Raw genomic sequence first — 26,723 nt, forward strand, 5'->3', positions numbered from 1 at the left:
CTGGGCAACTGAAAGCACTTGCAAAAGAGGACGTCCAGGAAGTGGCCAGAGTGAGGGGCTAAGTGTGTTTGCAGGAAGGGGACTGGCCAGTAAGGGCAGTGTGTCTTTCACTGTGTAATTTAAACATTAACCTTCACCATGGTTTTGAGCACCCTGCGTTGCTCAGCTGTAGGATGCTTGCCTGACATGGGTGAGGCCCTGAGTTTGATCTCCAGGTACCCCAGCCACCTAAAATAAAAAGCTAAAGTGAAAAATTAGAGGAGTTGATTTTAGCTAATGCAGGCAAAAGTCATTTCTTGGGGGGAAGAATTTTATTTTTTCAGAGCTACTAATAGTTTGAATTTTGAGGCTTTCAGATAATTACTACAAGTTTTCATTTCAGATGTGTTTGTAGTCACATGATTTTAGCTTTTGAAAAAATGATGCTATATAAGAAATATATAGAAAATGTATAAAAAACTAACAAAATAGTTGAATAAGAAAGTAGTTAAATAATATTGAAGAAAAACTGTTGCAACCCAAAATTGTAACACAGGAATTATCCTCAGATTGTATCCCAGAAAATTTTATTGCATTCTTTCAAGGCAATTTCAACAAACTTTTTTTCTTTATTGGAGAAAATATATTACTGCTTGTTATATGTGCTTTATTTCAGCCTAAATCTGTAGAATCAGGGGCTAAGAAATATTGTCGTTGCATGGGCAACTGTCATTATTTTCTTTTGATGTTCTCTGGATAGTTATATCTGGCCCCACTGACTGCTAAAGGAAACCGAAAGTTTTATGTTTCTTCTTATATACACATAGATTGGAGAAGACTCCCAAGAGAGATGATGCCGAGGAAAAAGTGCAGAAAAGGTACTTCAAGTAATGTTGCAATACTTCTGGTAGGAAAAGGAATTGCTGAAATCTGTGGGTATGTTTATGGGGACTGAGCCCGGGACTTCACACATGCTGTGCCGCGCAAGCACTGTCACTCAGCTGCATCTCCAGCCTTTTTAGAGAGTTATTTTGAGATAGCGTCTCACTGAGATACCCAGTAGCCTTGAATTTATGATCCCCCAGCTTCAGCCTTCTGGTTAGCCAGGTCCATGATTACACTTGGCTTAAAGTCTAGTCATATAAATTGTCAAACTGAGATTGCTGCCAATTTTTTCTTAAAATCTGTCTGACAGTTTAATTTGCAGAAGTTCAGTGGACTTTTTGCTGTTAGGATTTTGGGGGCTGTTTCTAGAGTTACCCTTTCTGTAACTCCAGAGACTTACTGAGCTGCAAAGACTTTGCAGTACTGCAGCTTTTTCATCTGCTCATCTGCAAAAGTTTTATGATGATGCTGGATGTATCCTGTGTTATCGACTAAAACATTTTAAAATTGGGGAACTGGTAAAATAGAACTTGGTTTTGTATATAAAATAACAAAGTGAACATTAATTATGATTTTCCCCAGAATAGAGCAGTGGACAGTGTGGTGCAGCCTGGCAAGGGTTCCCCAAGGAAATGGATTTGGAGTCGAGACAGAAGGATGAGTAGAGAGGTTACTGCGGGAGGCAGAAGGAGGGACAGTGGCAGGAGGCCAGATCAGGAAGGAAAACCTGAGGGGTCTGGTCAGAGGTGTCCTGTTTCTGTGGGTACCACACGTGGGAGTGATGGGGATGCTGGTCACAGTGCAGGGGCGAGCATCAGCAGGGACAGGACCCGGAGGCTGGGGAGCGATGAGGTCATCTGGGATGCAATTCGATGAGTGGAGGGAAAGAGAGCCAAGCTTGGAGAGATGCCAGAGTCTAATGGGCTGGGAGGGTGAATCAACAAAGAATTACAGAGTAAGCACACAGCTCGCAGAGTGTTCAAGTAGGTGGAAGGTAGTCGGCAAGGTTCAGGAGGTCACACAGCGTCACCCAGGGGTCGAGAGGCAGAAGACATCACATTGTTCTTTGATGTTCTTAGGAAAAGCTTTTTAAAAGATACGCAGGGGCAGCGTCCAGATTGAAATGAGTCAGACGATAACAGAGTTTTCAGTGTACCAGAATTTCCATTTGTTAAGAAATGAAGCACCAGGGAGATGGAGGAGAAAGGGACTTAAGAAGAATCAAGATGTGTCACATCCATATAACAGCTCTCCACGATGAATGCTGGCATTATGACTGGTTAAAATGTTACGAAACAAGGATAGCAAACTTTTCCCTCATCCTGTTCTAATACTCTGCTTCTACCAAAGCCAGGAAAAGGTTGGTTCTTAAAGAACCAGCTACTGACAGGCATTGAAAGAAACTAAAAAATTCCACTAAATCTGCATATATTTGGCTAAGGATACAAAAAAATCAAGATTTAAGGGTTCAGATTTTAGGGTTAAGGTAGTCGTTTAGCAGTTTTGGCCATTTGGACACTTGGCTCCTGCTTATGCAAATAAAGATTGGATGTTATGTAAAACCTAAATACTAAGTGGCAGAGAATGCTGAGTGGACTTTATCTTCATCAAAAATTAGTCATTTTTATATTTTCATAACCATTGTGCATAGTATATATTTAACAGGCCTATATATTATGAAATTAAATAATTTGGGGAAAAGTCCTCAGTGGAAAAAGTTGTATTCATGTGAATGAATTACATACTTAGCTGATAGTTTTGGGAACCAGTGTTATGGGATCACTGAGATCTTATTCCATGTGTCGCTGTGTGTTTTGTATGCATGCTAAGCCGTCTTTGCCTCACAGCTGGCAGAGGAAGTCGCCCATGATTCCCTCTGCCCGTTGCGTGGGGACCCCTCATACAGGCTCAGCAGCTCCCAGCCCCCGGCCCCTTGTAGTGCAGCGGTGTAATTCCCTCAATTATGGGCTGCACAGCACAATCCAAACATACCTGCTTCTGTAGGTTAAATGTTAATCTTTAACAAAATTACATCTTTGTGAGCTGTATTTTCCTCCGTTACAAAGTAATTTCTAGGTATTTAATTTGATTTTGGGAAAGACTGTAATATTACCTGACAGGAAGGGATAATTCTGTAGTGTATCATAATGCTTTGGTAACTGACAGAATCAATATGTGAAATATTCCTTAGTTTCAGAGTCGCCTTAAAATGTAGTATTTTTGATGTGGGTGAGACAGATTATATATCCCCAAGACATTATGACATTTTATTTCATTTGTGCTGCTTTGAGTCTTAAGATTCATAAGACCAGTGTGCTCAGCTTAACTTTTTCATCTTCACTCCAAAGATGGTTCTTTGTCGCGGTGAATATAACTTTTTCATTTCTCTTTCTATTAGCAAACTTGTGTTTTTCCTGAGCTTCCTTATTACTTTCCAAATCTCGTAAACACTGTTTTGATGAAAATGAGTGAACAGGAAGCTGGTGCATCTAGACGTGTGGGAGCCGGTGCTGCCGGGTCTTCTAGTGTGGCTCTGCGTGTGTGAACACGTGGGCAATCCTGTCTCTGATGATATTAATTGCCAGCACTAATTTGCAGTCCTTACTAAAAATATATTTTCCCGCAGTACCAAAAATACCTTTTGAAGCCGTTCTCATTTGCTCATCGGAAACCAGTGAAGTGTTTCATTTTATTTATTTTGCTCGTTGAGAAAATTAGTTCGCTCTGAAAATCGTGCGACTCCCTGATATGCTATACCATTGTGCTAAACAGCACGCAAAAAGATGCAGAAGCATAATCACTCTCGCCATTACAGAAAGTATGTTAACTGCTGGTTTTATTTCAGCAGGCCCAAAATTGAAAAATGCAAAAGGTACAGACAAAGGTTCTTCGCTCATTAATACTGCAGATATATTGAAAAAAATTGAGGTAAGCCTTCCTCTTAGTATAAAAGTGAACTGGAGCAGTAAAATACTTCATATTTCTTTTGCCTTTTTACTGCAGTCTTTCAGCCAGAAATACAATGTTTCCAAAAATCTCATATTTCTTTCGTTGGTATATATATGTATATATATATGCACTTTAAAAAAATTTTTTTTAGGTTTCTGTGTCTTATGTTATATATGAAGGACTATTGTGAGAAAAGTATTATTTTATGAAACTATCATTATCTTTGTCTAAATGTTTTAAAAAGAAACACAGAATTCAAAAGGTTATTGCACTGGATCCCCTCATCCCGTTCCTAACCCAGCCTTTTATCCCTTTTTAGGTTACCAGCGTTTCCGCTTCTCCATACCCTTTCAGAAATAATCTTATGCATAAGAGACACAGAATTTTTCATTTTGATGATAAAAAGCAGCAGGTCACATTCTTCATTTTCACTTTATCACCTAACAAAATATTTTGGAGACAGTTTCACATTGGGCTCTTTGAGTTGCCTTGTTTTGTTTTGTTTTTTTGTTTTTGGTTTTGTTTTTTTTCCTTTGTCTGTGCTAAAATAATAAATCGTAATTTAATTAATGTGCCACCGGTAGACATTGTTTCTTCTAGTGGTTTGCTGTTGTAATTAATGCTGCGATGAGTTCATGTGAGTGTCATTTCTCACGAGGGTAGATTTCTAGAAGCAGGTTCATTGGGTCGGCTTTGGGCACTGTGTAAAAGGAACCGGCACCATCGCCGTGCCTATCTGGAGGTTTACCAGCTGACTGCCGACTTCTGCGCATGTGTTACCTTGCATCCGTGGTGATGAGACAGCGCTGACTGGGAACGCTGGGCCAGGATCTTTGATGAGCTCTTAACAGCCACCACCTGGCCGTTAGGAGTTTGTAGCAACAGAGAGAGAGAGAGAGAGAGAGAGAGAGAGAGAGAAAGAGGGAGAGGTGTTATTATCCCTTACAACATACAGCATGAAGCCACAGGTTTAAAATACTTGCTAGGCCAGCATGGCACAATCCCTTGGTGGCAGGACTCTCTATTTTTGCTTTTTTATTTTTCAACCATACTTGGACTGGAGATAACATGTCCAGGAAATAAAGCCAAAGGATTGATGAAAGAATAGTAATAACTGTCCCTTTTGATGGTGGCGGATTGATAAGTGGGGTTGCAGGATGAGCCAGTGCTGCTCACTGAATACGTGCTCCAGCCACTGTGCAGCCTCCTATAGGAGGTTGATAAGATGGCAGAAGGCGCCTAAGGAAGAGACAGCTGCACCTTTGGGTGTGGCTCCTCAGCAAATTGGATTTCTTGATTCCTTACATGTAATGTAACACCGTTTAGGACACTGGTAAAAGTGGGTTTTACTATCTGGGAATGTCAGTTAACATTTTAATAGAGCAAAAGTTATTTGTAAATGACTGTGTGACTGTTCACTTCTAAAGCAAAAGAAGGTTATTAAAGTTCATTTCTGCAGCAGAAGTTGTTTACTAAAATTTATTATAATGGAACATCTCTGGATGGAGAAATAGCAACATAGCTCCAAATCACATAAATTATCAGACAGCAGGAAATGAATATATGAGCTTCTTATTTCTGCATAGCAATTTTTAAGTAAATAAGCTTAGATTGTTATATCTCATAGAAAAGGGAGACTACTAAATAGAGCTGAAACTAAGATAATGCAAAAGGAGTGAAGTAATGAGGTAAAACGTGTGTGTCTAAGATCGTTTTAAGAAAATTGAATGAATCCATTTATGGTTTTGATTAGAATTTGTTGTAGAAATAAAGGTGAAGTTATTTAAATATATTTGAGGTGGCACCAGTAGAACTATAAGTACAGTAGTCCTACACACTGAATTCTCTATTTTAAAATTTTATGTAACTGGCTTAAATATGAGATAATATGCTGATTATGAAATAGCATTTTTTTTCAATTGCACAAAATTAAATGTAGCACTGTAAGTCCATTGTAACTATGTGAACGTTTCACTTCTGATCTGATTAAAATAGAAAACTTGGTACTATATATGAATTAATATAGCATTGCATTTGCGTGTGTATCTTGCAGATGTTTGGGAAGATCTGTAAGCATATTTTTTTTTTTTTTTTACTTGCCACTTTCCAAAGAGATTGCCAGTTGGGAAGATTGCACTCATTACAATAATAACTCATCAGGCAACAGCAGGGTCCATACTTAGATGAGTCATTTTACAACATCTATTTCTTTGCTCTTTGTTCCGCCTGTGTGAGCAGACAGGAAAAGAAGAGTTTGAAGTCTGAGTAGAAATTGAGCTTATCTGATGTCTTTTTTTTTTTTGAGACAAGGTCCCACTGTGTAGTTCAGGCTGGCCTCCAACTCCCAGTGATGCCCCTGCCCCAGCTTACCCAGTGCTGGGGTTACATGCACGCACCACCACGGCTGGAGGATGTAGTCTTCCCGTTGCCTTTGGTTTAGCTTAGATTCACATTTGGATGTAATTAAAAGGATTTTTAAAAAACTAACCATTTAAGAAGCAATAAATGAATAGCTAAGTTATAATTATTCCCCATATAATTATACTTCTCATCCATGTAATCTGTACAGCACATGTCTTGTACTGGAGAGGAAGCAGTTGGAGGTTCATAAGCTAGTGTTCTAATTACTGTTTCAGAATAATCAGAAAATAGCTAAAGCCTTAAGTATGAATATCAGTATGTGAAATTATTATGTCCACCTTGCCGAAACCTGAGAAATTCTGTCATTTGTGCAGAGTGAGCGTTGTACAAATGGGTAAACCGATAGTGACAGTAATGAAAAGAGGTCACTTTTCATCAGATCAAATATCGTTGCTGTTTCTTTATAGAAACATAAAGATGCAGTTTTAACGGTAAACTAGTGTGTTAGTAATGACTTTACGGAGTAGAGTAAGTAGAACCAGGAGGAAATGAAAGCTCTTCTCACCCTACCTCTCTCCTCTGCTTCCTGTCTTAGGACTGCTAATAATTGCTAGAGTTGACTGTGACCTCGTTCTTGCCAACCTTCTAGATACATTGAGAAGCAAAGCTCCTAAGAATGGAAAGAAAGCACTGAGGGACAAGAGAAATCTGGACAGGGATAATGTGCTGCTAGGCTAATTTATCCCCACAGATAATGTGCAGCTCTGATAACTTGACAGATATTAATAGCTTTCCATTATTTCACCTGCAAAACTAGACCACAGACCTTTTGAAATATTGCCATTACCTGTTAGAAGGGGAACAAAATAATATTCTGAAAGTTCTTCTCTATAAATGATATGTCAGGTACTTTAGGAGAAGGCAGGATAGGCATCATAGAAATGATGGGGCCAGTAGCCCCGCGTTAGCCGAGACCCAGCAGTGCAGTGACAGCAGGAGAAAGCCTGGGGTGGCCGGGGCCTGTGTGCTGCCCTTCTGCAGCTGACCCGAGTTGGAGTCTGGAGGTGGACTAGCATGAGGTGACTGTGACTGGGCCTCTTGGGCTGGGCAGGGTCTCAGAGTCTAGTGGTTTCCCTGTAGAGTAACGAAACTCAATTTTACCAGGAATTGGAAAAGAGGGGTGAAGGTGAAAAATCCGATGAGGAAAACGAAGAGACAGAAGGAAGCAAAGAAAAAAATAAGGACGGTGATGACGATAATGATGATGACAACGCAGAGCAGGAAGACTACGACGAAGAAGAGCAAGAAGAGGTAAAGGGCAGTTTGGGGACGGGACAGAGTCACCCTGCGGGTACCTAAGGAGGAGTGAGGTGTGTGGTGCACAGCTGAAATCAGCACGCGGGAACCAGGGTGACAGGAACCAGAAATGTGTCAGTTCCTTGGTGGCAGGAGAATTACAGCATTGAGGTGGTAAGGGTGCCACATGGGACAGAAGCTTGTCAGACAACTTCATGAGTAGAGATCCACAAACTAAGGACGGGGTCAGGTTAGTGCAGTTAGGATTTAGCATAAAATTTTAAGTTGGCAATTAAGGAGATAGGACTTCAGCCCACAGGTCTGGAAGGGACTCTCTAATGCCTTGTGATTCAGATTCTGCAGCCCATGTGGAGCTGTTGTCAGGGTGCACTGATGATCCGCCTCCGGCCTGCCTGAGGCTCCATGTCCTGGATTTGGGATTTCCAGGTTTCGGAACCATGGCGCATTTCAGAGCTGGAATTAGTCAGGGTACTTTGATGGGGTAACTTGTTGGACACAGCTTCTTAGGGATTTTGTAGACACCACATGTCGCCTTGGCTGAGTGTTCCTCCTCCATCCTGGTGACCTTGTCTTTGCGTCACGTCAGCTTCTTATACCACAGTCTATGACTCTTTTCATCTGAAACTATACCAACCACAAAATTGTCATCACACACTTTAGTTACACATAATGAATACGGTTTTGCACTGGACTTGTATTCTTTAGAAATTTATATTACTGTAAAGAGAACGGTGTAAACATGTCTTTATTTCCAGTTTCATTTGTTAAATAATTTGCCATCCTGATTAGTTGGAGCTCACTAGCTATTTGATTCCCATATCTACATGGATGTGTTTTTGTGTCCTTTGATCTGTTAGGGAACAACACTAAGCTGCTCTTAAACTATAGAAACTTTGGCTGTAGAAACTTTGGCTGTTTAGTACTTCAAGGATCTGTCTCCCTGCTGCTCTTTTTCAGAATTTCCTGAATATTCTGTTTGTTCTCCCGATGAATTTTTAGTTATAAATTAAACATATCTCATTTGTCTCCTAACCCTTCTCTCCAGATCACTCTTTCTCTCCTGTTTTGCTGTCATGATTGGGGTTGTCAGGGCTTTTGTCCTTTGTTCCCCTTTATTGGTTTCTAGTCTTAATTCCCTTCTCTAAGAATCTGAGATCCTCACTCGCCTTTCGTCCTCTTTCTTGTCCTGACTCTTAGCCTTAAAGTCTGGGAGGCTGGTTCAGAAATACTATTTGCGAAGAACCACAGATACCACTGCTGCTGGAACAGATCCAGCCCCATTTTGCTCGCTAACATTTATTCTTTTCCTTGCTAAGTCAGCTCCCATCGGTTATTTCAGATTACCTGTTTTCTTTTTGATCTCTCTCTTTGCTCCTTTTTCTCTCACTCTTACAGGCGAAGTCAGCTTCCTTCCAAAACTGTGGACAGCAAGGCTGAACTTCATAGCCTCTCTCTTCAAACTCAGTGTCTTGTCCTGGCTTCTTCTTTTTATCAAGGGAAGAAATCCCTTCATCCTATTTGGACCTCATCCTCCTGCCCTGTTTTGGGGCTGTCATCCTCAGGTCAATTTCCTTTCCATATTTTTTAGTGTCTTCTCCTATTTGTCTCTTCTGACGATAAATTAAAAAACATCCCATTTCCCATTATAAAACGTCTTCCTCGCATTCTCCCTTCAGCCTCCTGCTGTCACTTGAAAGCTGTTTCAGCTGTCACTGCTTGGTCACCGCATCCCAACTTGGCTCTTTTTATTCCGATTCCCACCTCCCACTGTTCAGATTATTGCTACCACGTTCACCGCAGGTGAACATAGACTTTTCTTCAGCATTCAACACTTTTGAAAAGCTCCTATTAATTAAAATATTTTCTTTATTTAAATTAATCAATTTAAAGCAAGTATAGGCATTTCCTCTGCCAGGCACTGTGCTGGGGACCAAGAGATAGACAGACACGGTTGTTTCCTTTTGTGTTTGTGAGACAGTGCTCATTTTTTTCTTGTTTCTCACTTGTTTTCTCCTTTCATAGTATCTGGAGTTCTCTGTATTCTCCTTTGTAAATACCAGCATTCAGGGTTCTAGCCGTGGGCCTTTTTCCCCCCTCTTAAATAATTTCCTTGGTTGCTTGCATCCTTACCCACAGTTACCCCACGTCCTCCTCGTTGCTTCATCACTTAGCCTGCAGTAAGTGTGCACTTCGATGTGCTTGGAATTTACAAGGCAGTAGAAATACGAAGATGAGATGACTTGTCCCCTCTACTAGGAGACAAACAAGAAAGGAAACAAATACTAGACAGTAAAACTGCGATATTGCAGAGCTGGGTGCCGTAGAGGCTCACAGAAGATACCAAACTGTTGTAGCGAAGTCAAAGAAGGTATCTCAAAGGAGAGAGTGTATAAGATTTAAAGACTTAATCAGAAGAAGATGAGGAAATAGACTGGAGGGAGCATAGATAGAGGCAAACACAAGCAGAAAGGCTTGCAGGTGTTGAGAGTGTGCATCTTAGCATAATTGACTATAAATCAGTATCATTAGACTAGCGACTGTAAGTGGAAAGATGAGGTTGGAGATGAGCAGGATCAGGGTCTTTAGGGCCTTGCGTACCAGGCTGAGACATTTGACTTTCTCCTGCATGCTGCGGGGAGCCATGAAGAGCTGTAAATGCTGTGGAGTAATAAAGGTGGTGTCTGGGATTTATAAAAGTCAGTTCGTATTGAAAGGAGCCAGAGGTTGGCTCATGTTTGCAGACCTGTTGCTCTCCATCAGTGGTTCTCAGCCAGTGGTGACTTTAGCCTTCAAAAGGCATTTAGCACTGTCTTGAGACACTTCCGGATGTCCCACTACCGTGTGGGGGGTAGTGCTACCATGTCTAGTGGGTAGCGCCAGTGTTTGGAATGCCATGTTGGCGAGGTCCACAGGGGCTGAGTCTTGATATATCTCAGGATGTTGAAATGGAGATCTCATCGCATGTAATCAGCAAACACTGACCTTAGAAGAGTACTGCGTAATTTAAAGTAGGTGTCTGTACCTACATTTCATTTTAAAAGTTGTCTCCCCTGTAATGGAAATGGGGTGTGTTTCGAACTTACAGATTTATTCTCTCTGCTGCTTTTAGCAATCATTAATTGAAAAATATGCTAATTAATTTACCTAAGGAATTGAGAATTCGATAAGCACTTTGAACCATTAAATGGGGCAGATTATCTATGTAATGCTTACCTATTAAATCAAGGATTTATTTTTTTCTGCAATTTAGAATATAATTCAAGAACAAGAGCTCAAATGAGAGCCAAGAACCATTTAAGCTGTTAGCTTCAGCCTAGTCTGCTAGTTTACATAGGCATCCAGATTCTGCAGAATTACCTTACAGAATGAGGGAGTATATTTGAGAGATGCTTGTGTTTAGAACACATGTAATGTGTTTGGTTTGGAATACTAAGAATTTCTCCTCCTTACCATTTGTACTTTTATGTACAAATTTGTCTTGTATTTCCACATGTCTTTGCCAGGGTTGCAAGGCCTTGAACTTTGAACTATGCCATCCCTCCCCCGACCACAGCCACAGACTTGGGTCAGGTATCTAGACAATTCTGGATTTGTTGGCTGAGAAGCCAGGCTAACTTTCTGGAACAGGGAAGGATCTGAGCTAGTTGCAGATAATGGTAATATTTAGGGAAGACAAAGTAATGAGTATCTGAAGGATGTGAGTTAGCTTTCATTATTTATATATATTTCCATATAAGATCTATCATCTAGATACTAGAGAAGAAAATATTCACAACAGTGAAGCCGATACACACTGAGATATCTATTGAGAATGGTCTGCTTACTACAGACAGTAGAGATGTGGAAATTTGTATTTAGTGTGGCAGATTTAAAACTTAAATGGTTAGTAAAATAAACAATCATGGACTTTTACCCAGTTTTATGAATGGTCATTTCACAGCTCATTAAGCAGTCCTGTCTGCTCATTCCCTGCCTGTCCCCCAACCCTACCTGCCATCTACCCTATATTACTGTCAGATAGACATTATGGTGTTCCATCCACAAACATTTCAGTGTGGACTGAAAAAATGAGGACTCTTTAACAACCTCATACTGCCATTATTACACATAATGACGTATGTATCATCACATCAAGCCAATGTTAAATTTTCTCAATTACTTCAAAAAAACCTTAAAGTCCAAATGAAATCCCTACTGCGGTCAGACTAGGTTAATAACTCTTTGTCCAGGTTCAAGGTAGACCTTTGAATTTTTCATTTTCTAAGTCCTTTACATGGTCACAGTCCCGAGGACCTGCATGTTCCTAGAGGCTTATCTTAACCACAGGGAGCTGAGAGGCCTGGATAGATGTGACATGGTGTCCTCTGCATCTGTTCTCCTGCGAGCTTCTGATGGGAAGCGGAAGTCCCTGTGCTTGCTGTTACGCACCGTGACTTTGAGCCTCAGCAGCGGTGCAGTGATGGACGTCATTGTAGACTGGCTCGGTTCCTTGCATGTCCCTGCGTGTGGTGCACTGCATGTGATTGGTTTAGTTAATCAGCCCACGCGTCACCCACTGGGGAGCACTGCAGCGTATGTGTCATCCTGCCCAGTGAGGGGGCCCTGTGTGTCCTCATAGCTGGTCACTACCTCAGAATGGTAGCTATGAGTTGCTTTCTTGAGGAAAGCGGCACACGTAGACACACAGGGAAAACTCATGCATTTTCTTAAATAGATTAAAAACTATTAAACCGCTGTAAAGTTTTGTATTTATAAACGTAAAGGGATAGCTTACACTGTATTATTGAATATGATGCTACTAATTCATTTTTACTAAAGAATGTATAACCATTTCACTTAGGAAAATGACTACATCAATTCGTACTTTGAAGACGGAGATGATTTTGGTGCTGACAGCGATGACAACATGGATGAAGCAACCTATTAGCCATGAAATTGCTTGAAATGGTTTTTATAATTCAGCTTCTGAGTATCTGGAATACTTGATTTGTTTCATGTCATAAGGAATGAGTACCTGTTTTATTTTTGTCCCTATCTCACTGGACAAATACTTGTTACCAAAATATGTAAATCCACTTTGAGTTTACACAGCAGTTACCTTCTGTAGCAGTCTCTGTTCCCACAGACCTCCCACGTTCCTCTGAGGCCCCGCTGTGTCTGCTAGTGGATGTTTGAAAAATCTGTGTTCGAATGTGCCTAACGAGCTTTTGCATCTTTTAATCTATGGATCCATACTTGAACAAATTATTTTTCTGTAACGGCTGATCTTTTCTAAACGTTATGAGTCATAGTGTCTTTCTATAATGTAAAAGTTGACAATCCAGCACATGCAGCACTTTAAAAACAAACTGAACATTATTTTTATGTGGAATGTACTGTACCACTCACTACCTTAGGACTACAGAAACATACCTGGCCTCTCACAAATGCAAATTTAAGGGATTAAAAGTTTTGTGATCAAAAAACATGCACACAGGGAAAGATGTCCACGTGGAAATATGCGTTTCACAGTCCACGTCCGTGTTGGATGAACATAATTGGGGCTACTTCAGAACACAGTATGTGATCTCACTATAGTAAGTTTGACATCTTCAAATAGTTGAGTTTATGAAAAACTAGACTCAGGCATCTTGTTTGATGTTGTGCTTTGTAGAAGTGTGGAGTAAGTTCCAGTTACATCGGTTTCACAGCAGCAGTGCAAGCCTGGTGAAGGCTGGAGGCCTCTGTGTGTCTCAGGCCTCACACGCTCTACAGCTGGTTCTATAACAAAGCAGAATGAACTCAGGTCATTTTGAAATTAAGATTAATCCTTTCTAGCTCCCCTTCCACTTCATGATTTGGGGAGAAGATACCTAGAAACCTCAGCCTCCATTGTACTAAAAATGCCAAAGATTTTTAAGAAAATTCACGTATTTCAAAAACAACATATTAATATCAAACACCAAAATGTATTTTTCTCTTTGGGAAAATATCATCCATTTTCCTGAGCACCAGAGCCCTAAATTCTATTTCTGCCCATATTAGATTCAGCCTTGAAACTGCACATGGTTAAGTTTCTGTACCTTAGTTTCTCTATGTTAAGCAGTTTCCTATAAGGTTTTTTAAGTATCAGAATTTCACTTTATGTATAATTCTCTTAGCCTTTAGGAATTAGCAGGTCTTAAATTTGGTTCTTACCTTCAATCATAGCTGTCACTGAAATGTTTTAAACTTGTTTTCCTCATAAAATACATTATTGTCATCAGATTTTTCCCATCTTGTTATTTGTAGGGAAAATTTGCATTGTCCTGTGTGATTCTGCAACATGACTGTCTCAGGAAAAAGATCACTAAATGACAATACTTCCTCAGATAATTCAAGATGGGTCAGAGCCCCATCTTCCTAGTGCTATATTCGCTATATATGGGACTCCTTGTTTAAAGGAGCTTGTCAGACTTGACTAAATTGAAACAAAGTTTTCAAGCTGCAGTCTACTCAGAATAGAAACTTCACATGAAAGTTTGTAGTAATAATAGCAGAGCTGTCATTTGGGAATGATAATATAGTTGTTTTATTCTTAAGGCTCCTTTGGTGCCACAGCCAAGTACTACCATTTAGTTCACAGCAGTTGTATCTCTACACTGGTTTTTTGCATTATTACAACTCTGCCGATAACTGCTTGACTCAGGCGAATACACAGAAGTTACTTCTTTTCCTAATTTTAATCCACCTTCACTGGGAAGTCTTGCCAATTGTGGGGCAGTCCCTTCGGGCATTTACCCTAGGAGGCCCCAATGACGTGTATTCTTTCTCCTTTTGGAAGGTATTTCTGTAATTTTAAAGTATGTAAATTGTGAGGATAGAACCTGAAGGTTGTTTTACCAGCATAAACCCTATTTTCCTGGCTTATAATCTGACACTGTGAAGTTACTCCATTGGAAAGTAAAGTATTTTGCAGCAGAGGCTTCTTTATATATACAAAAGAACTTACTGGTAAAGCATCTTTAAAATTATTAAAATAAACTGATTGCTATAATGCTTTTCTCTTGTCTTTGACTACACATTAAATTCTTTTCAATATAAAATTGTTTTGTTTACCAAATGTTTGCTTTTAACTTCTAGATATAAAAAGTGAATCTGATAATTAAGATTTTATTTAGTGAAGTACATGTTTATTGAGCAGAGATGCCTACAATGTAACTGTTGAACATCAAAGGAAAATTAGGTATGGAATTAGGAAAAAAGTTGTGAGAACAGAGAGATCTGCAGGCAGTGTAATAATTAGCATAATCACTGGTTTCTTGGACCACCAGAGTGAAGAAATTCAGGATGTTAACTTTCCTTCACTCCCACATGTATAGTGTCGGCGGCTTTAAGATGGTCAGACTCTAGAGCTGCCAAAAACTGCCTTAGTAAAAAAAAAAATCTGAACACAGCTTCGTAAGATGTTTTCAAAAATAGGAATACACACCATGGAAAAAACAGTTCACTGCATTCTACTAAAACTGCAAAGAGCTTTCTTACTGTTTCTGCTACTCCTAATTTTTAAAAAGTTCTCAAAGGGGAAACATTTATACTTGAAATTTGTATCTGGAACATTTCCTACGACTGATTCAGGACAACATAAACTGTTGACAATGCCTTGCCGCATCTTTCTCTCCTAAGGAAAACCTCCCAGACCACTCAACTAAAGTTTCTGTTGCACTTCTGTCTGTCCTACCAGTGACCCAATGGAACGCACAAGAATCTGAATCTGTAAACTTCTGGCAACTTGCTCTATATTATATCTCTATATCAAATAATTAGAAATTGCTTTAATCAATAAAATTCACCAGTTTGCCACTTTAGATTGAATAATAAAATAGAGACTTTATTACATTTTCAGGTCTTTTAAAATATGAATAAAGGGCAAAAAATTTTTTTAAAGTTTTACAGAGGTACATGCTAATATTCCCAATTGTACAAAATACATTATATAAAACTTAGTTTGCATACATAAAATGAAATTAAATAAAGCATTCAGATATTTCTATAATAGTGCAATATGCACATACTTAGAAGAAAAATACTGATTTCCTGAGCAACATTGTTGTAATTCAAAATAACAGTGATTTCTGTCATAATGCACCATATTTAAGAATAGACTTGAGAATTTCCCCTTGGGCTGTGGCCGTGGATCAGCAGTAAAGCATCTGCCTACCACACAGCAGGCCCTGAGTTCAATTCTCAGCACCACACAACAAAAATAAAACACCTCCAACTGCCCTGTAACCCTGCTGGATGGGTCTCTGCTTCATACTTGTAACTGCATCCTTCATATTTCCAGCTAGAAGTAGATCTTCAAGAAAATCAGTTACTAAACAGTGGTTCACTGAAAAGGACTTAAGGCCACTGAACAAGCAGGCAGAGTCCAGGCAAAAAGCTTTAGAAGTCATAAAGTCCTCTCAAGAAGACCGCTGGACAGGACACTAGGCTTCTAATTCTTAATGTGGCTAGCAAACCACGTTAGAGGTGGGCAGCCAAAATATTTCACTTAAATGGGCAAAGTTTAGTTCAGTACTTAACCATGTCACCCACACATTGTTTAAAAAGCTCTAAACTATGAGATTTTTCATTTTGCTATTCCAAACTTCTAAGTGAGCCACTGTGCAGTGATTCACAACTCCATTACTTTAGATTTGCAAACAGATATAAAAGCCTCAAAATGAATTCGAAAAAGGCCTTCACAAAATTCACAACTATCAAACAGTACTTGTGCTTATGTTATCTAGTTATATGACAATGTGTATGTGCTACAAATTTAATGTATATCAGTATTCTTAAAAAGCTAAAATTCTGAATTCCATTTAATATTTTAGGATATTTTTAAAAACAAAAATCAAACTAATTTTCTATATAACCTGTATATAGAATTACATATAGTTCAAATTCTTTAAATATATATATAATTGAAATATATAGAAAAAAATTGCCTGATTGTGCATCATCAGGATATACGATATATTTCCTTCAGAAAGGATACTCTGCAAGACAAAAGTTTTAATAATTAAACATGACCTTACTTGAATCAGACCCCTCCATCACAATTTCAATGTAAAACTAACAAGGGAATCAGTGAACCTAATTTGACCAATCTGATGTTTACATAGTATTCGAAGGACATCTAGCTTGTTCTGTCTTGACATAGTCTGCATGTTCTACTCTACATTTGGACTTTTCAGTGGCTTAATGAACAGTAAACTGGTCTAGTCAACACCGAGCATAAATCAGAAGATCACTCCTCTTTCCAAGATGTCCAAGGCACACTAAAATAATTTAAAATTACTTACAATGTCCCAAGACAATCAATTCATTGCAACTTCCCTATTAAACGCTTTTTGGAAGAAAATGCAACTCTCATACATGCGAGGCTTTGGACTATTTGATCTGTCTCTCTAGGATGCTTTTTTTCCTGAAAATACTACTAAAAGTGTATTAAGATTGGAGCTTGAGATCTAAAATGACTGCTCAAAAAGCTGGATCTTTAAAAATTGTGAAGCAATACCCAGAAAATGTGAATACTGTATTTTACACAAAATAACCAATCCAGCCTTCACTAAGACTCTCTTCTAGTGAATTAATTTTAAAAACAGGTACTTTTTAAAAAGTGAAGCACAGAAGTCAGTATGCCACTGCTGATTAGCCAGATTGTGGCTGTTATGGGGCCGTCTAGAGGGAGGCGCCACCAAGCCCTTTTACCAGTCCTTGTACCCGTGGCCTGTGTTCCACAAGCGGACACTGGATTTCAGTGGGCAAAGGCTTAGCTGAACATTTTTCTCTGGAAAACGAAGTGATGGAACCCACAAGTGAAGCAATCTCTCTCTTAATAGAAAATGCTTCTTGTTTTTGCTTAACATTTTCTGCAGCAGACCTCACAAGCAAATAATAAAGACTTCTACTGACTCCTTTAACTTGTGCTTCAAAGTAAAAGTAGGGTGCAATTTATATAGCCTATGTACTGAATCCAACTGGACCATGTGAAATCTACTTCAATTCTAAAACTTACATCCACTTACATAAAGTGTATATAAGGCATTAAATGTAATTAAGGCATGTTACTCTATGTAACAGCAAAGACTTATCACAGTATGTAAGAAGTTACATTTCTAATTAATGCTAATCTGTACCATAACACTTCACTGAAAAACTGCAAAGTGCTTTCAACTATCAATTCAAAACAGCAGAGGTGAGGATCTGTCTTAAAGCATTCTTTAAGAGAAAAATTATTTTAGCTTTAACTTATTCCAGCATTCTGGTGATCAAGGACCAAAATTTCAACTGTACCACATATCTTCGTGGTCTTAAAAATACATTTAATCTATTTCTTAGCTTCTTTCAATTTCACTTTTTTTCCTTTGCACCAGGAATAAAACTCAGGACCTTGCACTTGCCAGGAAGGAGCTGTGTCACTGAGTTACATCCCCAGCACCTTAGCCTCTTTCAGAATTAAGCATGTTTCTCTTTGCTAACAGAGGTGTCAAATGTGTTTTTTAATAAAAGTTTCAAAAAGGAAAATATTCATGTCAAATAATTTTAAAATCAAACTGTTTTGCAACAAAGTAATTTGGTGGTTCCCAGTAGTAAATTTTCTTCAGTTATAGACATCTGATACTATCACTATTCTGCTTCTGAAAAGTCACATGAATAACCTTCAATAAAAAAATTACTTGAAAAGTCAAATTTAGACTTAAGAAGAAAAATAGCTCATGTTCTAAGAACTTCCTAAACAAACATTCAAATTCATTTTTTTCCTTTAAGTATTGATATAAGACTTCCGGATTCAGTGCTCTGTAGTGGAACAACCAGGAACTGCAGGGATTTCATATATACTCCACTTACAAATGCTCAAAAAGTTTTAGGTAGAACAAACACAAAGCATCATCAGTCGCCCCGCATTCTGCCTCTGCAGTGGTCACTGAATGTAAGCGCTTCATTGCCCTGCAGACACAATGCCATGAGCCAAGAGCTATGCTTCACGCTGAGCTGCCGCTGGCTGAGAATCCCCATACAGGCCATGGCCTTCTTGTTGTCCACCATGGATTCCTTTGGTGGGAGTGATGCCACTTTCCATTTCTTTGTGCTGTGATGGGGGTGTGATTCCTGAATGCAAATGTGAAGAGTCCACTGTTGAATGGTGACTAACATCCACCTTCGCTAAGAGTTCATAGTACAGCAAATAAAACACTGGTGTTATTATACCTACGACCAGCATTATCACCACGGCTGTCCACCACCCTATTCCCCAATCCGCTCCATAATAGGGATCCTTACATCTTGTGTTTTTGTTATCAGGTTCAAAACGGATCTGTTGCGTGCTCAGGGCGGACACTACCTCATTGAGGTTCTCCTTCTTGGTGTCTGTACACTTCACTATCTGTTCTATGTCTCGATCCACTTCTTTTAAGAAGCTACCAGCTGACTCACTGGAAGAAAGACAGTCATTTGCTGACAGGATTTCCTGTTGTTCAGGAGCATAATGGACAGGTGAAGGCCGAGAAGCCTGTCTTCCTTTTGGAGGATAAAGTGACTCAGTCAATGAACTGAACTTTTTAACTGGAATTTTGATAGCTCTAAGGGCAAAAAAGTCTTGATCGCTGATGAGATTATTAACTCTCTTGATATCTGCTACCTGTAAGAAAGAGGGAAACACAATATTCAACTGCATTCTAAATCAAATGAGAGGTAAAAATCATCATTCCTCCCTCTTACTTTTAGAAGGAAAAAGTGAGCTTGTTAGTATTAAATTACCATACTCAGAAAGTCACCAACTCTTTTTTGTAATCAGCCCTATGGTGCTAGTAACACTACTGCTCACTCTCTAAGTAGATTCTCGGATTCTGCGCTGCTTCCCTTTCTACCTCTGACAAAACCACACAGTCCTGCTGTGCTTGGAAGCACCGGGGGAAGGCGGGCTTCAGTCACTGTGTTCCTGGTCTGCCTTCCAACTGGCACACGGGCAAATAGTAACCAACTGAGAGTTTGTTATGTTATCAAAACTGTCATCAACTCTAATATGTATCGTTATTTCACCTACTTCTAAGAGGGAAAAAGCCCACCAAACATATGGAAGATGCCAAGGCTTTAACTTTGAAGATGTTAAAATGTGTGAAAAAATGCACCTTAGAATAAAATACAGTAATTTATTCCCTGTAATTTGTCTTCTGAAGCCAGATCCTTCCCCTGAACCACCAGTGTAATTATCCAGCAGCCTCCAAGGTCAGCCACAGATATGCTTTCCACACCTGCACATGCCTCCCTGTCTGCGTCCTCCGTCACTGTGATGAGGTAGAGGAGTGTTTCTTAGCTTAGCAATTACAGGCCAGGTTCCTTACCACCTCTAATTCACCAATCCCATTCGTTCTTTCCATCAGTGGCTTCATCAGCTCTGACTGTCAGAAAGGTATAGAGAGTTTAAGATGAACCTTAAGATTTCTGAGTTTGGGGGCTGGGGATTTAGCTCAGCGGCATAGTCACCTGCCTTGCAAGCAGGTGGTCGTGAGTTCAATCCCCCATACCAATTAAAAAAAAAAAAAAAAGAAAAGATTTCTGAGTTTGCTCAGCTCCATGCATGATGCCTCTGTGCCCCAAGATATAGAAAACTCCTGAGTCAGGAGGAGGAATGCAGATTTAACCACACTGGCAGTGAGGTCCTGAGATATGCAAGAGGAAGATGTCGGGATCCTCCAATTCACAGGCGAGGCCCTCCCGCCTTTCGCTTGATCACGTAAAACCTTACAGTACGAAGATTCTCCTCTACATGGGCCAGCTTCATCTCAGTCTGTGCTACTCACTGCGGAACTGAGAATAACCCGAGAATCAGGATCACTAGAAAGGCTGGCAGTAAGTGACAGAAAAGACCCTGAGGGATGTCAACACTTGAGGAATATGTTGAGTAAAAAGTTCCACAAAGGAGATCAAGAGAAGCCAACAGAGTGGCATTATGCCACACGGGCTGAAAGCAGGAGGGCGAGGTCTGAAGCACGATTCACTCACACTGTGTTAGCTGTGTGGCTGGGGAAAAGGTGTTCAACTCTCCGCCATTCAGCTTCCATGCCAGCAAGATGTCAGTAACAATACTACCTAGCTCATCCCATCAGGGTGAGTACTAATGAATTAAAATGACTGCAGAACAAAGAATGGTGATCTGCAGCATGCCATAAAAGCATTAGTTGTTATTGTACATTAATAGGAAAATCAGAAAAGGGCAGAGTATAGGATATCAAGTAAAGAGAGTTTGCAAGAACTGGTGATGAGATCAAGTGTAGATTAGTGATCAATGAAGAGCAGAGTACTGGAAAATTCTCTTGCAGTGTTATGTGTGAAGGCGTAGAAGAGAACTGAAATATTATCTAGCGAGATGAGACAGTACAGACAAAAGGCTATTTGTCAGAAGATTCATTGACAATCGCCAACGCTTAAACTCATTCTCTTTAATGCTCTTTTGCTTGGTATTGTATTTTTGCTGGCAATTACTCAACACTGTCTCAACCAGGCTTCCAAGGGTTAGCTCCCACACCCTGTTTGCTGATTTCCTCGGTTACATGTTGGATTCCAACTCTGCATTTCTGATTCCTGTCATCACTTTTATAATGGGCTTATTTTAATAATTCTTAAGACCATAAGTGGACTATAAGTGTTATCACTTTGGTGCATTTCTTTCCGTAGCTTTGTCTGTTCCTATAAATATTTACATACATTTATAGATAAGATTCTACATATTTTTTCTGGATAATTATTGTAGTTATTCACAATTTACCAAAACAAATATATTACCTATTTTTATTTTTAAATGTAATAGAATATTTTAGTGATGAGATTAGATGAACTGGGTAGTTGTTCTCAAATGTGCTTATATATGGCAACACCATTCCTGTTGTTACTCAATTAGAAAATATCTAATTTCAGTGTTTGGTGCAAATACATGTGAATGTTTTTAAAAATGTACAATCACTGAGAAATTAATGGCTGAATATGTCTTAGATCAGAAAGGCAAGGCCAGAAAGAGAGCAGAGACCTAAGAGGGAGGTGCAGTAGCTTTGTTAGAGACTGACTTAGTAAGGTCCCTTTAATACACCTGGCAAATACTCTTAAGAAATTTAAAGTGCCATTTTTATGGTTAAAAAAGGTGGTAAGTTCAGTGAAGTAGAGAAAGTGTTTGGGACATGTGACCATCGTTTGGTGGTTTCATGAAGGAAAATAGCAGACGGTGGAAGGAGTTCAATAGTGTTTCTGAAATGGGTGGCACAGACTGACTAGAGCCAGGCGCTTCGTGGCAGCTGAAGCAGAGTCTGTTCCGCATAATAGAAGGACCTCACTGCCAAGTTTAACTCCAGCAGACAGTCACAGAGCCTAGCTTGTGAACTGGAGAAATGGCTGGAATCCTTCAAATGAAGCTGAGGAGGATAGTACTAAAATACATGTGAGAGAGCAGAGGCTGACAGAAAGTGATTTGGGGAAAATCACTGGTACTTAGCTGACTCATGATTTGGAAGGAAGAAGGATGAAAACTAGTCAGCTTAGTAAAGGAGGATGGGACTGGCCTTAGTTGGTGGGAAAGTTGATACAACAGAAGGGGGATTAGCATAAGAGGCTCCTTTTTGATGGGAGGTCAACTGGCAGTTGATGATTAACCTTACAAAAAGGACTTGTCATCACTTGACAAATACAGTAAATAGTGCTGTACTCCACCTATAGTCTTAAGAATTATTAAAATAAGCCCATTATAAAAGTGATGACACAAATCAGAAACGCAGAGTTGGAATACAATATGTAACCAAGGAAATCAGCAAGGAATCAGGTCAGAGAAACACTTTTCCTTATATATTTTTACATTTTCTTACTATATGAATAAGAATATTTGGGTATTTTTCAATACTGAAGGTAGTAGATTCAGAGATAAACAGAAACTGAAATATTTACTTAAAATGTCAAAAATTAACATCCATTAAAATCATAATAGATTTCTATGTAGAAGGGGGAAAAGCAAAAAAAAGAGAAAATAGGAAATTAACAAGATGAAACCACATGGAATTTATTTCAATTTGGGTTGGGGTAATAAACAAATGATTCATTCTGGACTGTATTATGTAAAACTAAATTAAAACTTACCGTACAACAGTACTGAAGGGCTATTGCGTTTAAAGTGTCTCCTTCCTGTATGTCTTTTGTTAATAAGATAATGTCGTCAAGTCTATCTCTTGATGTACTTGTTCGGATTTTCTCTTTTCCTCTGGATCGAAGCTCGTATACTTCAGCATCCTCCTCCAAAATATCACTGTCTGCACAATTTCCAAAAGCATGTACTTGACCACTAGACTGTACTCCAGGGAGGGGGAAACTGCGATTCTGATGCCTTCCTGCCATAATGTTAAAATCTGAAGGGGAAAAAAAACAGAACACTTTGGCATTTAGCTGATTCATTAAACTGATACATGCATCATATACAATTTAAATAATGCTTTATTTAAAAGTTTAGGCTTCAAAACACCGAAGTACAACAAACATTTTGCAAGGGACACCATGGCACAAGAGAAAGAGGTACTTTAACACACAATGTCACAAAACACAGTGACATCTTAACTAGACACGCTGCCATGTTTTATTAGGTCGAAAATTAAGTTCCACTTATTCTGAGAACATGATGAAACTAGTAAAAAATTGCTCTGGGTATCTTAAAACCCTTTCCCACACCACTAACTTATGGTCCTGATGGTCTCAATGGATTTAAAGTATGTTTTATATACAGGTAGAGAATATTTTCATGAAACTTCCCTGCTTGCTCTGCGTTGTAAACTCAGAGGGAGTTTACAATGGGACTAAAGCATCACTGCACTATTTACCTCTTAGTCACAGTTTCTCTTTAGTGTAATATGTTACTTCTTCTTTATAGGTCACAATTTTACTCTTGGCCAAAAAGTTTTCTTCCCCTGAAAGCTTTTCATCTAAATTAAGACTCCTCATCAGATTCAACTGTGAACAGATTTTGACTATTAATGCTTTAGCAAAAACACCATGAGATGGAGTGAAAGCTGGCTTAATTTAAAAACAGGTATCAATGAACACTTCTTGCTTATTTGCATACTTACCCGCAACACCTTCAAGTCAATCTATTGTTATAAAACAAATGCAAGAACCTCAAATTCTAACTGTGTTCAATAAAAATGACAGCTTGCTTTCAGTTATTATTGTAAAAAGTGGAAAGTGTAAGACACATTTTGGTGATAAATAATTGAAACTTTAGTGTAGTTCAGATAGGAGAAAAGAGAAGCTAAAGAGCCCGCAAAGATTTCTGAATTGTGTAGCTGAGTAAAAGGTGGTGCTATTCTCTAAGACATGGAACTTGGGACGGGAGCGTGGCTACATTAAAGAATTTCCTCAGCTGGCAGAAAGGACTGTCCAGGAGACAAGGGAGCTACACATATACAGTGACATCCAGAGGAAAGGTCTGGGTTAAAAACATAATGTCATAAATATATATATATATACTAATCTGCACCAAGGTTAAACTGAAGCTGTGAGAGTACAGAAGAGATTACCCAGTCACTAGATAAACACCTGTCACTGAATCTTAGTCTGGAGTAAGGAAAAAGGCCCCAAGATTGAGACTTAAGGAATGTCAAATTTTAGCACCTGGGTGAAGATACTGAAATCAGCCTGCAAGGATGGAACGTCTGTTCAGAGGAGGAAGCCAAAGAAGTGAAATGCTGTTCTGAGGACACCTCAATTCTGTCTTGAATGCTATGGATGAGTACCAAGTGGAAAGGGGAAGGAAGAAAATCTGAAAAAACACAAAGTCTGAATTTCTAAAACTGATGAAAACAGATTATTTTCTCTGCGTAGGCCCATCTTATAACATGTTTCCAAACTACTTCATGTAATTGAATCCAATTCTAAAAAGCTACTTTCAAATCATGCTCTATGGCCACACTGTAATGCTTTAAAAATTCAAGAGATATTAGTATAGTAATTTGTTAATAATTGAATAATTTTTTTCTTTAAAAATTCAAGAGATATTAGTATAGTAATTAACAGTTACATATTAAGGAGATTATTCAACTGTTCCCAGAAGTTCTACAGTATTTATTACCAATAAGTACAGTTACTCTACTAACTTGGCATTCATTGAACTAAAGAAGGCTATCAGATGTCACATCTCTAAAGCAATTCTGAAGTCATGATCACAGCTATTCCTTCAAGGCTGTTTTATTTCCACTTACTTGACCAAGTCATTTTTAGCCTACAATCTGGGCCACTGGTGTCAAACCTATGGCACCCATGGTGCACAAGGCTGTTTGTATCACTGAAAGTTCTAAAAGGTTCACCATCACTTATCTGGAGAGTGTTTGTGAGTTCTGTGCATTATAGGCAAATTTTATACACATGCTCACTTTTCTATCAAGAATATGTTTCATACTATCAAAAGGCATCCATGCTAAAAAAAAATTGCGACTCACATCAGAAATTCATACAAGGTTACAATGACCCAGTTATGCTGCTCCTTTAGACTTTTTCTGATATCGTATTCTTAGAACGTCAGAACTAGTTTAATTCAGTTGACATTTTGTGATACCCTACAGGCATTCAGACATGGATTCGAATCTCTCTCTTTCCAAGCTCTGTTGCTAATATTTAAAACCTCACCTGTATCACTCTTTCCACTCTCCTCTGACATGAAATGCAGGTAGTGGAATACCATAAACTGGCTATTTCTATCTGAATAATCAAGAAGTAATTGTAATCAATGAGAACGCTAGACTTTGGCCCAGGCAGCTAATTACCTGAGCAAACTACCTAGTGGTTAGGAAGTACAAGGCAGTATTCTGGTCCTCTGGCTCAGTGTTCTTGATCTCTCTAATTCTATGGACTGGGAAAAGATACGGACCCCTTCTCAGAGAATTAGAAAAAGCCTGTCTGCTAAACTGATTACTAGTGGCCCCCAAAAGTTATCATCGGTGAAATAAGGTGATGCAACTCTCATTAGCTGGCGAGCCTGTACCTCCAAGTGGTTCTCCAGACACCCTAGGAGCACACGCGCAAAGAATGCTCCTGGGATCGCCCCGCGCGGAGGCAGGGCTGAGGGAAAGAACCAGAGCCCAGCGGCTTCACACTGGGACAGAGCCCCAGAAGCCGGATCAAACAGGCCACTTTTGCTTTTTAGAAAAAGCATCACTCTCTCTTCATTCCTCAAGCCCAGTTCTTGCTTTTTTCTTTCCCTGCTATCTCCAGCAACGATTAAATCTCAAAATTTTTGGTTCCCAGTATTACACTTGGACAACGCGACGGGAGAAGCGGATCGCGAGTATCCACGGCAACCCAAGGCTGGGGTGGCGGGGCGGGGTTCCAGGAACCCCGCAGATGAGAGACTCATTCCCCGAGCCTCCGCTCCCCCACCCAGCGTGACACGGAGTTCGGACCGGCTCCGACGGTCTTGCTGGTTCCCCGGGTTGTCCGGGTCGCGGAACCGGCCCGAGCCCCGCCACCGCTGCCGCCGCCGCCGGGCCTCACCTCGCGCGGAACCCGAAGCTGCATCCAACCCCGCCGGCCCAGACCCGCACACCGCACCTCGCGCCGCCATTTCCACCTGGCCCGTTAGCGGGGAAAACGCAGCGAGGGCACGGATACTAGATCCGTTGCGGTCGCCGCCGACCCCAATGACTTCATGACCCAGACTCTGTTCCGGGCAGCCCGGGTGCACCGCCGGCTACGTCTCCGCCCTCTGGACGGTACGCCGCCGCCACGTCCGCAAACCTGCGGTGCGTCAGCGCGTCAAATGGGCGGTGGTGGGCGGGGCGGGGGAGGAGGGGGGGCGGTGCACGAGGGTGAGCCAGGATCCCGGGCAGCCAACCACAGGCCCAGCCTGGCGCGCAGGCGCCTGGAAGCTGCTGGACCCAGGGGGCGGGCCCTGAAGTACAACCCCGCCCATTGGCTCCCAGTCCCGCCCTCAGCCCCGCCTCCTCAGCCCCAGGGGAATGGCTGAGAGCTTCAGGTTCGCTTGCTAACCCTGCGGTCCCTAGCGGCCAAGACTGTACCCTACAAATACCCTGCAGAGAGAGCGTCCCGAGGATCCGTGGGACAGCTATTGTGCATATCTTTCTTTGGGAGTTTTCTTTTGGCAGAGGGAGAGCGCCCCAAAAGCGCAGCGTCCGCAGGCCTGGTGTAGAAAGTGCCCCGCCCCTGCGGGAGGGTGTGCACTGCTGTGGTCCTGGAGCTCTGCG

At 40.2% G+C, this 26,723-nt stretch overlaps 2 protein-coding genes across 5 annotated transcripts in view; one reads left to right on the forward strand and one right to left on the reverse strand.

Annotated features, from left to right (window-relative positions):
• Polr3g (RNA polymerase III subunit G) overlaps positions 1–14,506 on the forward strand; it is a 28,482-nt gene extending 13,976 nt beyond the window's left edge. Inside the window, exons 5-8 of one of the 2 annotated variants that reach the window (XM_003479459.5) lie at positions 807–857; positions 3,710–3,792; positions 7,339–7,485; positions 12,332–14,506. In XM_003479459.5, the coding sequence (XP_003479507.1) occupies positions 807–857; positions 3,710–3,792; positions 7,339–7,485; positions 12,332–12,418 (368 nt within the window). In that variant the 3' untranslated portion in view covers positions 12,419–14,506. The remainder of the gene's footprint in view (positions 1–806; positions 858–3,709; positions 3,793–7,338; positions 7,486–12,331) is intronic. The other variant, XM_013143503.3, reaches the window with a different exon arrangement.
• An 813-nt stretch (positions 14,507–15,319) lies between these two features.
• Positions 15,320–26,281, reverse strand: Lysmd3 (LysM domain containing 3). Of its 3 annotated transcripts, none has more exons than XM_013143655.3 (3): positions 26,071–26,281; positions 22,618–22,883; positions 15,320–19,138 (listed from the first exon to the last, which is right to left on the reverse strand). In XM_013143655.3, exons 1-3 carry the CDS (start codon positions 26,081–26,083, stop codon positions 18,476–18,478), a joined length of 942 nt encoding a protein of 313 aa, XP_012999109.2. In that variant the 5' UTR covers positions 26,084–26,281; the 3' UTR covers positions 15,320–18,475. The 3 variants fall into 3 exon arrangements, with proteins under 3 accessions (XP_012999109.2, XP_003479505.3, XP_063101395.1); XM_003479457.5 differs by having other exon boundaries at positions 26,014–26,280; XM_063245325.1 differs by lacking the exon at positions 26,071–26,281 and adding an exon at positions 24,139–25,943.
• Positions 26,282–26,723: the final 442 nt, after the last annotated feature.

This window comes from Cavia porcellus, unplaced genomic scaffold (assembly GCF_034190915.1).
Source record: "Cavia porcellus strain 051 isolate PalLab524CR breed Dunkin Hartley unplaced genomic scaffold, mCavPor4.1 scaffold_2, whole genome shotgun sequence".
Taxonomy (NCBI): Eukaryota; Metazoa; Chordata; class Mammalia; order Rodentia; family Caviidae; genus Cavia; species Cavia porcellus.

Excerpts from the sequence above, each read along its gene's own strand:
- Lysmd3 (XM_003479457.5), bottom strand. The coding sequence starts at position 26,083 with ATGGCGGCGCGAGGTGCGGTGTGCGGGTCTGGGCCGGCGGGGTTGGAT. Across the intron at positions 22,884-26,013 it reads AGCTTCGGGTTCCGCGCGAG|ATTTTAACATTATGGCAGGA; the intron begins GTGAGGCCCGGC and ends TTTCCCCTTCAG. Across the intron at positions 19,139-22,617 it reads CCCTTCAGTACTGTTGTACG|GTAGCAGATATCAAGAGAGT; the intron begins GTAAGTTTTAAT and ends TCTTTCTTACAG.